General features: G+C 30.2%; 2 protein-coding genes and 1 long non-coding RNA gene across 6 annotated transcripts; 1 reads left to right on the top strand and 2 right to left on the bottom strand.

Moving 5' to 3' along the window:
* Window positions 1-1,204: 1,204 nt before the first annotated feature.
* LOC100748871 (innexin inx1) lies at window positions 1,205-7,668 on the top strand. The gene is made up of 4 exons (XM_003486252.4): window positions 1,205-1,453; window positions 3,454-3,561; window positions 4,842-4,997; window positions 5,411-7,668. Exons 1-4 carry the CDS (start codon window positions 1,205-1,207, stop codon window positions 5,981-5,983), a joined length of 1,086 nt encoding a protein of 361 aa, XP_003486300.1. The 3' UTR covers window positions 5,984-7,668.
* Window positions 3,189-5,411, bottom strand: LOC117151168. The gene is made up of 3 exons (XR_004460880.1): window positions 5,198-5,411; window positions 3,420-3,721; window positions 3,189-3,327 (listed from the first exon to the last, which is right to left on the bottom strand). It is a non-coding gene; the product is annotated as an uncharacterized LOC117151168 (long non-coding RNA).
* Window positions 7,669-8,011: 343 nt separating the features above from the next.
* On the bottom strand, window positions 8,012-10,812 carry LOC100748753 (putative lipoyltransferase 2, mitochondrial). 4 transcript variants are annotated; one of them, XM_012394860.3, is made up of 6 exons: window positions 10,662-10,812; window positions 10,052-10,182; window positions 9,745-9,966; window positions 9,532-9,676; window positions 9,347-9,448; window positions 8,372-9,258 (listed from the first exon to the last, which is right to left on the bottom strand). In XM_012394860.3, exons 1-6 carry the CDS (start codon window positions 10,692-10,694, stop codon window positions 9,166-9,168), a joined length of 726 nt encoding a protein of 241 aa, XP_012250283.1. In that variant the 5' UTR covers window positions 10,695-10,812; the 3' UTR covers window positions 8,372-9,165. The 4 variants fall into 4 exon arrangements, with proteins under 4 accessions (XP_024220352.1, XP_012250283.1, XP_012250285.1 ...); XM_012394862.3 differs by lacking the exon at window positions 10,662-10,812 and adding an exon at window positions 10,442-10,588; XM_003486251.4 differs by lacking the exon at window positions 10,662-10,812 and adding an exon at window positions 10,357-10,514.
* Between the last annotated feature and the right edge of the window lie 879 nt (window positions 10,813-11,691).

The following is an 11,691-nucleotide window of genomic DNA, read 5'->3' as shown; positions in this document are numbered from 1 at the left end:
TCGTTTCTACTCCGGCAGTCCCCCTAGCAGATCGAAAGAGTTTCCCTCTCGCCCCTCGACCGAACAACAAGCCACTGACTTCTCGTCAGTCGACGTTGAAGACTGCTACGTACATACGTGTATATGCCGACACAATTCGGTGTTGGCTGCTGCTCGCAACAACCCGTTCATCGTACGATCTATCTGCACGATATATCAAGGGAAAAAAGTGCCGTGCGGACAGAGGAGAGAAAGAAAGAGAGAAGGAGAAAGAGGGGGCTCGTGGCACGTCGGGGAGAGTTCAAGGTGTTGTACAATTTTGCGCTAGGCTGTGTTTCTCCACGAGAAATCTTCAGCCGACGCGACCGAAAGGAATAAGCAGGATTGACAGTGAGTGTCGTAGCTTTGACACGAAGCGAAGAATTACTTAGATCCGCGATGTCGCGCGATTTTGTGTAGATTCAAGAAACCGGACAATTATACAAAATTGTACGTAATTCAACGTATCACCAGACACTTCATCTACAATCGATTAACAAGAAATCACGTGGAGAAAACGATACATCACCGATCGGGAAGCGGAGAATTCTCACACACGTGCAGTTGTTTATTTACGACACTTACCTAAACTGGCCGAAACGTGTTGCGCATTCAGATCGATCTATCGGTAACGAAAGATGCCAATAGGATATACCTGTTTCTTGAACGCGTCTCAGAACTAAATTTCTGCCAGAAAGGAGCAGTATCTGTATAAGTCCTAGATCGCGGACGTTCGCGATCTCGTTCAACGTGGTTCGGTGACCGATCGCGCGCGCGCGAGCGTGTTCTCTTCGCCTCGAAGAAGAACAAGAAGCGGTGACGGATAGAGTAGGGCAGAAGGAAAAGAAGAAGGACGTTGAAGGAGAAGGAGAATTGAAAGAAAACGAAAAGAGGGAGGCACGCAGCATGGACACAGCCGTACGACGATCGTGTGTCTGTTTCGTTTAGTTTCATTTCGTTTTACCGTTTTTCGAGCCTGAACGCGGTAGATGAGGACTCGCAGAAGTTTCAGTTGATACAATTTTTTCTCCGTGTTTCTTTCTTGTATTCTATTTTTTTTTTTTTTTGTTTTCGTTCGTGAACGATTCTACCGCGTGGGATTAGTTGTGCGAAGGAGGACACGCGAGACTTACGAGGATTTTATAAACAACTGGAGGATTTATAAGTTTAATAGAACGAAAGAATCATGTATAAGTTACTTGGAGGTCTTGGGCAGTATTTAAAATGGCAAGATATAACGACGGATTCGATGGTGTTTCGGTTACACAACCGCTTCACAACAGTGCTGCTTTTCACGTGTTCAATGGTGATCACGGCTACCCAATACGTTGGCAATCCTATTTCGTGTATCGTTCAGGGTTTACCCACGCACCCTATCAATACTTATTGCTGGATAACTTCTACGTTTACTATGCCGGACGCGTTTAATCGGCAGGTGGGTAATCTAGTTAATGACTGCGTCCCTAATTTTCCAACGTGAACTCACGTTTTAATCATGGATATGGTCGTTTGGATGATTTGCTTCAACCTTGAGATTTTTTACGAATATCCGCACGAAGTTGGTTTGTTGATAACAATAGAAGAATGTTGTACTGACTAATTTTTATTATGGAGACAGTTTTAGGGTTTAATTTTATGTATCAATAATAGAATATACATACTATGAGAAAGCTCTGAAATTATCAGATTAATAGTAGAAAATGTTTTATTAATTATTAGAAATTGTTTTTATCGCGGCATGTTCAATTGCATAACATAGATAGATAAAAATGGGAATTTATTGTTTTGCAATCATAGCAGCAGTTATTCCTTCCTTGTATAATAGATGTATATTATTTATGATATCTTTTGATTCTTTAATTAAATAAAGTATTAGTATAAAGTATTAATTATTATTATAAGTATTTAGATAAGAATTCTTGATAAGTATTTAAATTTTATGTTGTAACTAGAAATAGATGCACCTCATAATTATCGGAGACGTAAACGTAATTAGAATTAGAGATCGAATCTTTTTTTTTTTTGAATTTTTTTTTAAACAAAATTTTTGCTTATTAAAGGCTGTATTGTTATCTAATTAGTTTGAAAGCTACTCGATATTTCTAATCAAAATCGCTGTTAATAATACAGAAAATATAGAATGACGAAATCATTTCGGGTTATAAATGTTATCTCATGTATAATTTTTTTAAATCTGTATAATTTCACGATTGTTACATTTGTTTGAATTTTACAATTTCAATTCAATTTTGTATCTTCTATATTTATAATCTTATTATGTAAACAAATCTTCCTCCTTCAGTAAATACATATTGTAGTTCTATAATATTTTTTTGAAATAAATACTTAGATTTGTACTTGTGTTGTACTTGTATTAAATACTATCTACGTTAAGGAATTATACATCCTATTTAACATTAAAAAATCAAATAATTTAGACTTTAACGAGTTTATTTAATTGTACAGAAATTAAGTGTTATGAATATTTTTCGAATTATGATTTTAAATATTTTTAAGTTCACCCCCCACATCACATAAAATATATGTATATATTGTGTTTATATTTTTGAATAGCAAATTCACGCGAGTTGAATGAACAAGACCATTCTTGGAAATGACATACTATATATAAACAATTCTAGATACATGTATAATGTATAACAAAATACTATATACTATGTATAATGGTATATAGACTTGTAACAAAAACTTGTTTGAGATACGATATGTGATAATCTATGATAATGTTTATGTCAATCCCAAATTTTTAAGCAAATTTAGTAATCAGTCATAAACATAATACGAATTTATTCAAACTTTAAATATTATGATGGACATTTTATGTTTTCATAAGTTAATTTTTTAATGATGATTTAAAAGAATAAACATTTTCGAACATATATTTTAACATATTTTCAACATAATCCAAGTTTTATTTAAAATTTAAATAAATATTATGAGTATTGATGATCATGATGAATATTTTTAGGATTTTATAAGAAATTTTGTTTTCTTCCACTAATCTCTTCTCTCTGTTCCTTCATATTATTTAATAAATATGATTTCCATACTATTCATATCATATCATATCATAATCTACATATAGAAATATTTTTCTAAAAATTTTATTATAATACTTAATCGATAATAACTATTATTTAAGTAATTTTTCAGAAACTTTGTTATGATACTTAATTAAGAATAATTCGTGTAGTTGATATATAATTTCTTAATAATTATTAATTTTTCCATTTTTTGTCATATATTTGTAACGCTAATTATCCTTTTGACCAATATTTCTGATACGTCCTGTAAAAAGAATGAAACTAAATATATGGCACAGACTACAGACGATGTAGATATAAATTTAATCAACTACACCTGCAGTCTTTCGTCGTTACCTATTGTTGACAGAACATTTGTTCCTTTTATCAGGTCGGTGTAGAGGTGGCGCATCCAGGAGTGGCGAACGACTTCGGCGATGTGGATGCAAGGAAATATTACACTTACTACCAATGGGTGTGCTTCATGTTGTTCTTCCAGGTAAAGACTCGTTTATCAGTAATCTTGCACACGCGACAGATAAAGCTTGGCCGCGACAGCTGCGCGCGACTTCTCAGTTTAAGTTTCCTTTTACTGTCGTCGCTGTTCTCTTCTTTCCGTATAGAATATCTGAAACTGGTTCGCGAGTACGAATGCACCACTGCAAAAGATCGATCGGTTAAAACTTTATCACGACTCCTCTACTGATAATTCTGATGTATTTCTTCTCGCAATGTTATCACTTTTTCTCGTTACTTTTCGCGAGAACTGTTTTAATAAATAATCTTTATGCATTTAATTCTTAATTTCATACTTAATTTTTATTACTAACACAGATATGTTATTAAATTAGATTACTTAATAATTGTATTTGTTCAATCACTATGTTGTAAATATTAATCTAATATAACTGTTTTTTGATTAATATAGATTTTTTCCATCAAAGACGCTTAAAAATTACGCTAATGAATAAAGATTCAAATTTTGAAAAACGAGTGATCTATAGTTACGGATTAATGGTAGATAAACACTTTACTTGAATTAATAAGTAGAAAGAAACTGACAAAACTGTTTTATTTAAAGATTTGTACACGCAATAAAGCTCCATTTTTTATTATGGAATTTTATTCAGCGTCCGATTAATTGTCAAATCAATTTGTTTATCTAATTTTGAACTCTTCATTCAACAAATAGTAATTGCAACCTGTTGCATAGGAAGATACATATTTGAACTGTCTTCTGAAAAATTCAGATAAATAGTTTCACTGTATATATAAGTATTTTTCATAACACCATTATAATTTCTCTCACAGATAAATCTAATATTAAATCTTCACATATTGCTGGAGACAGATTACATCAGCGCGGATGTAAATTCCATAGGTCGTATAAGTACAAGAGTATTTTCATTCATTTAAATATTACACAAGGATTGATATAGAGATTTTAGAAACTCTCGTTTATAAAGAGAAATTTGTTAAATTTTTCTTAAATATATCCAGTGCCATAGGATTGATTTCAATCGTTGCTTTAACGAAAAAACTAAAACTGTGATGTTTCTGCTACTGAGAATATTTATCATTGGTAATAAATATTAAACGTATTAATCGATTATGATTCTTTGTAAAATATTAAATCTATTAATCGATTACGATTCCTTGTAAAATTCCGTTTTTTTTTTATTGTTTATGGAGATTATTATGGATATAGTATATTGTAATAACGCGAATATAATTTTAAGATGATCTATTAGCCAACCAAATATTCATAATTTTTCACAGGCAGTATTATGCTACGTTCCACAATGGTTGTGGAACATGTGCGAAGGCGGTTTGATCAACGCGTTGGTTATGGGTATGAATCACAGTCTCGATTGTGAGGAGAACATTCAAAAGAAAAAGTCAATGCTAATGGTTTACCTGATGCAGTATAGAAAGGTAATACGACTATTTATTAAACATTTCGTTATTTTTAATAATTTGAGTTTCTGAGATAAGCCGTAGAACCTAAATCCAAATATAAAACTAGTAAAACATTAGATACTAATAATGTTAGAATATGAAATATAAACAGTGATACTATATAAAATACAATACTTAATTAACAATAAGCGATAACATTTAATTTTGCCTAATACCGCCTTGTATTTCTAAATGACTAGTAGCTTTTCCGTCATTTTGATCAAACTTATCTGGCCAATTTAATTCTTGAATCCTTCGAAAGAATTTTTCGACAGTGACACAAAAGCGTAAGAGCAAAGGCGAGAGGAAGGCTGAGACGATTTGGTTAGATCCAATTTGCCTTCATTGAGTCCAATTTATGCCAATTCGCCGATTGCTTCTTCTTTCAGACACACAACACGTACGTGTATCGGTATTTCGGCTGCGAGGTTCTCTGTCTCATCAACATCTTCCTTCAACTGTGCCTAATGAATCAGTTCTTTGACGGCGAGTTCCTCAGTTATGGTCTGCGAGTACTGTCACTACCTGACGTTCCCCAGGAGGAACGTGTTGATCCTATGGTCTACATTTTTCCACGCGTCACTAAATGCATATTCCACAAGTATGGCGCGTCAGGAACAATACAGAAGCACGACTCGCTATGTATTCTTCCGTTGAACATCGTGAATGAAAAGACATATATTTTTATCTGGTTCTGGTTTACAATCCTGTTGATTTTACTCTTGGGCCTAATAGTCTACAGAGCTGCCATAATCTTTGCCCCAGCAATCAGGCCAAGATTGCTTCAACTATCCTCAAGACTTCCCTCTATCGAAACCTGCTCTAGCATCAGCAAGAAGATTGATCTGGGCGACTGGTGGCTTCTCTACATCCTCTCTTCTAACATGGACTCATTAATATACAGGGACTTCCTCCAAGAGCTCACAAAAAAAATGAGCGACACACATTCAGTCGCTGCTTAGATTCAGATTTTCATATTTTATAATTAAAATTGAAAAACACTGATTAAAAGATAACAGTTATGGACTGATTTATTGATTGGTCATTAGAACATAGGCAAATAATATACTGACCTATGTCTCCATCTGGAAATGATGAAGCGTTAAGAGAATTTATAGAGATATTTTCCTAACCAGCGCCTAGAGAAACAATTACTATGTACGACTGACGTAATAAATACGGTGAAGACACTCTTGATGCCGCGTTAAAGTGACCACTTTAGGATCTCCGTGTGTGTGCGTGTGTGTCTGTGTGTGCTATTGCGCGTGTATGTAGATGTGGATGATGTGTTTCGTGCACACGCACGCGAATCATTATTTTTTAACGATTAGATCCTGAGAGAGAATTGTTCTACATCTCTATATTTAGTGTTCGTTCTCCAAAGCAAACAAAGCTATTTTATTTGTTCGAGAAGTATTGCTCAAAACAAATTGTTTCTACATAGGATATCGTGAGGACTTACTGTATGAGGATATGTTTTACTATACAACATTTTTTTGTCATGAGATCATTCTGATATTTTTCTAATGTATCGATCTTATGATTATAACGACATATGTTACTGCATGTTGTAAAAGACGCTATTATAATACATTCCCATATAATGTATTCAAATCCATTCCTTTAGTTCTTTATTTTCTTTCAACAAAGGTTTTTTTTTTAATATGAGTATATTGAATTTTTAAACGTACATTTTACGTTAAAATACAAATGGGGATAAGTTTTCAATGTGATCAAGTAATTACAAACTAGATAATAATTTTTGTATGGTTAATGCAAGTACATAACATATTCCTAGAATTGGGTTGTATGTCATATTTTAGTAGCGTTTCAGAAAAATGCAATATTTTTTAACTACAAAAGAGTACTAAGGAGATGGATCTTCAAATATTATTATAAATTTATAATTTTGTCCATTTCTGTGAATGTAAAAGGCGCTTGTTGTCTATGCATTCTGTATATCGAACGACTATCTACTCATTTGTATTCCATCGACAGGAATACATTGTCGAAGAAGATTTTTATTAAATGTTATAAATTTTCAAGCAGATTATACCTTCCATTATGCTTTAACCAATTTCTATGTCCTAGTATATTAATGTATAAGCGTTAAGCAAATTGTACCATATATATTACATGTATTTCCTATTGGAAAATCAGGAACGATAAACAAAAAGACGAGCCGAATTTTTACGGTACTACTTTAGACGATTAATAGGTGATTAATGAGAGAAGTAAAGATTGATACAGATGGATAATGTTTTATACAATTTTACGATTTATATTTAACTGCTGCAGCGATATTGTATCAAATGAAAATATTCATATAGTAAGTACACCTATTGTTGTTCATTCCATTCATTGATATTTAATTGTAGTAAAAGATTTTTCGTTTAGTTTACTATTTTGTTCAAACATATGAAATACTTAGTTATTTCTGTCTCGATTTTACCTTTGTATTTAGTGTTTATTTCGTTAATTTAGTAAGAAAGCTAAAATGTAAGGCTATAACATGCAATACAATGTTTTCCTTTCTTTTTCCTACAAATTCTTTTGAGAATTTACCTAATGCTAGAGAATGTTGTATACAGATAAATGATAACGTAAAACATGTTGATAGAGATATCAAGAATATATACTTTAATTCGACTATGTTATGCTTTTTCTTTAGTATTATTATTATAGTATTTACAAAAAATAAAAGTTTCCTATTTAAAAATACACGAATTTTTTATTTAAATCTTATACTATTAAAACGAAGTTTTTGAAATTGTTCCTTTTTAAATCATTAAAAACATAAAAAACATTTTTCTTTAAATTAGCTTTTATTTATTTATTAAAATTTTTTTTTGTAAATACAGTGCAGTGAAAGGTCATTTCTTATTGGACTTTCGTTTCATTCCATCCTTAAGGGTCAGTAAGGGTGGAAGGAATTGTACCTGAAAACAAGATGGACAAATGTAAGGTAAAAGTAAACTCAGAATTTTCCATTAGAGTATGTTCTGTCCTTTGTATTTTGATTTTTTCTTGCTACACCATCGACATTGAGTCTCTAAACAATGACTCTGACTGGGTGTTTGAGCAGTGAAATGATATATGATAATTTCGAATTTTGTTTTTGTTTACATATCGATATCAATGATATAAAGCCAAGTTCCCGCGATAAAGTATTTATCAAGATCATAGAGAAATAACTTCAAACACAAATAACCAGGATAACTGGAATTAGTAATACCGCATGAGATACAAAAATGACAAGAAAATCAGATAATCCCCTAAATTATAAGACAAAAATTGTTATTTACCTTTTATCTCGCGAAAAAAGGTAATAATCTATAATAATAAAAGTAAAATGAAGAAGAACATTTAATCTCATGTGTTATATAAAATTATTTAAATTTATTAAAATTATTACATTCAACTTTTTAAGTCTTTTGTGCACACAGATTGTTGTTAACAAGCTTAAACAATTGATAAGATTCTTCTATTGGATATTCAATTAATGTACATTGAAATTGATTTTGAAAAGCATTTTGAAACAGTGGTAGCACATCTTGAATAGTAACATTTATATTAAGTTCCTGACTAATGCTTGTTACACCCTTTCCTTTGATACCACAAGGTATAATATGATTAAACCAACTTAAGTCTGTATTACAATTTAAAGCTAAACCATGTGTTGTTATATAACGACTTCCATGAATACCAATGGCACAAATCTTTTTGTCATTCACCCATACACCAGTGTTTGGGGATGTTTCACCTTTAATGCCAAATTCGGCGCATAAACGAATAATCATTTTCTCTATTTGGCACACATACCATTTAATGCTAGCTTTAAAATCTTTTAAATTTAATATAGGATATGCTACTAATTGTCCAGGCCCATGAAAAGTTATAAGGCCACCTCGATTTGTTCTAAAAAACTCAGCACCTAAACTTTTTAACTTCTTTTGATCTTTTAGTGTATAATCTTTATCTCTAATTCCAACTGTATATACTGGATCATGCTCAAGCAATATTAATGTATTGCAACTATTGTTTTCTACCCTTTGGTGATGCTGATCAGATAATATTTTTTGTAGCTTAAGCCCGGATCTATAACTTAATCTACCAGCCCATAAAACTTTAACTATTTTTGTAGTCATATCGAGACATTAATATTCTGTGTCTCTTTTAATTCATTATCCTTTAAATTTGCTCGTTCTTGTATAGTTACATGCAAAAGCCAAGAAACCTATAAAAATAATAAATGATTTTAATATTAAAATTAAAAATATAATTGAAGTCGTAATAGTAATATAATGTTTTTATAGTTAACATACATAAGCATCTGTCGCTGCATAAAGTTTCTGCTCATCATTTAATGGATGTATATGCCATTTACTTTTTCTAACTTTTGGGTCCTTACTAATCTTTTTCTTTAACTAACCAAGAAAAATCACATAATGAATAATATTAATTTCCATTTATCATTTGAAATTTGTTTTATTGTAATCAAAGTACTAACCAAATATTCTGTTAACTTCTCTAAACTCCACCGACAAGACCTATTTAATACTGTATTTGCAAATTTACCACAATCAATACAATTGTTTTCTACGACTTTACAAGCTGGAAATTCCTTAAAATCTCTACCTAGTTTCCAGATATCACTGTAATATAAATAAATTATGAAAAATACATGAATTTTATTATAATAAAGCATTATCAATTAACTCACTTCTTTATGTTAACTCCAACTAATCTCACTTTTGGATGACTTAAAAGGACCACAAATGCAGCTGGTAATTTTTTTAATGAATATATATGTAACAGATAACAAATATTTTCACTGAAACAGATTTGTGCCAAGGCTGTTTTACCAGATCCAGTTTGAAAACTAAAAGGCCACTCCAAATCAAATCCTATTGGTACTATTTTATCATATTTTTCTATTTCTGTTCTAAAAAAAATTACAATGAAATGTTCAGTATAAATTAATATTTGAGAATCATCTTTCTTTTCTAAGTCAATTGTGTAAGTCTTACATAAGATTATCACAAATCATAGCACATTCGTTAAAATCATTGACATAATTAATGTAGCCTGAAAATATAATTGATGGGAGTTCAGATACAGTTGATTCTTCCTTTGGAGGAATCTTCTGGTCTAATGTTGCCTATTAGAACATTTAGAGTTAATAGTAAAATATAAAATATATATAAATTTTAATAAAATGTTTAGAATAGTTATAGTTGGTTAATATGTGTAGTATAATATATCAATAAATTTTATCTGATTTTAAGAAAACACAATAAATAGGGAAAATGTACAAAGTGTTCCAGTTATTAACCTCAAAAGTAATGCTACAGATCACATTACGATAATAATATTGATACATTTAAGTTGGTCATCAAAGGCTGATATCGTATTCTTACTTAATTTAATGAAGATATAAATGACAACAACGAGTTGAGGTTAAGAGAATTAGGCATTATCAACGTTGAAAATACTATTAAATTTTCAAATAGTAAAAATTCCTAGATAATTGTTATAATATAGATTCTTTAATTTTTATCGTATGCTAAACATTATATACGATCATATAGCATTAATACAATCAATATAATAATAAATAATATCGTTATTAATTAATACCTTTAATATAGAGCTAGAGCTACGTGTAATCATTATTACAACAAAAAGAAATAACTAGCACAATTGAAAATTCAAACAAAAAACAGTGAAATAAAAACAAAATTATAAATTATTTTAAGTTTCTAAAACTTTCTTATTTGTTCAAAAATGTTAGGCATTTCACTGTTACCAACCAAAAATTAGTAATTTTCTTTATAAAACATGTTTTGTTTTACAAGAGAGGAAATTTCCTCTCTGGTTTAACTACTAATGTCTGAAATTGTCTCTTCAAATATTTATTATGTTTGAAAAATATTATGTTTTTTATCAGTTTCAAAAAATTGATAATTTTGTATTGACATAAATGATTAAACCGTACTATTTGATATGTTATTCGCCTGTAATACCACAATAAAATAAGAAATAGTAAAAAATGGCGGGAATAATATTTTTTCGACTCATTTACTCCCGTTTCATTCTTCAATTGGGGATCTTTAAATATTCAGACTTCAAATATTTGCAAATGAATCATTTAACATATACCATTACAATATTCTTCGCAGAAAATTAAATAAGTTTTTCCAATAAACTTTTTATAATACAAAAAATAACGAAAATATAAAAATGGCTCAAACAAAATATATTGTTTCTTGAGCTTAAATTTCCCTCCAAATTAAGATTTACATGTAATTAGTTAATCTTTGTCTAAGAAATAATAATAGGAAAATTCAATAACACATTCTTACATATGTATATATACATATTCTAACGATTGGGAAATTATATTTTATTCCTAACAGCGATGTAAATTAGATATGTTCTATTAGAATGGAAATTTTTGAACGCATCAATAATAATAAAAAGTGAAATTATATTTAATCCAGTTTACTTTGCGTAAACTTATTAACTAAGAGTAATTATTATAAAGAGTAATAGAAGAGTGGTTTCGAACTTTATTATTTCAAAATTTTGCAAAATTATGTACTATATCTTTAACTTAGAAATTTAAGACCTAAAAATAACATATGTATATATAAATAAATATAAATAC

Source organism: Bombus impatiens, unplaced genomic scaffold, assembly GCF_000188095.3.
Source record: "Bombus impatiens unplaced genomic scaffold, BIMP_2.2 scf_0102, whole genome shotgun sequence".
In the NCBI taxonomy this organism is placed as follows: Eukaryota; Metazoa; Arthropoda; class Insecta; order Hymenoptera; family Apidae; genus Bombus; species Bombus impatiens.
This window is presented reverse-complemented; position numbering and strand designations above follow the sequence as displayed.

Coding starts and splice junctions, on each gene's coding strand:
- LOC100748753 (XM_003486251.4), bottom strand. CDS start 10,404: ATGTATCAATATTATTATCGTAATGTGATCTGTAGCATTACTTTTGAG. Junction 10,183..10,356: donor TCTGTAGCATTACTTTTGAG/GTTAATAACTGG, acceptor ATGTTCTAATAG/GCAACATTAGACCAGAAGAT. Junction 9,677..9,744: donor GTTGGAGTTAACATAAAGAA/GTGAGTTAATTG, acceptor TTTATATTACAG/TGATATCTGGAAACTAGGTA.
- LOC100748871 (XM_003486252.4), top strand. CDS start 1,205: ATGTATAAGTTACTTGGAGGTCTTGGGCAGTATTTAAAATGGCAAGAT. Junction 3,562..4,841: donor GCTTCATGTTGTTCTTCCAG/GTAAAGACTCGT, acceptor AATTTTTCACAG/GCAGTATTATGCTACGTTCC. Junction 4,998..5,410: donor ACCTGATGCAGTATAGAAAG/GTAATACGACTA, acceptor TTCTTCTTTCAG/ACACACAACACGTACGTGTA.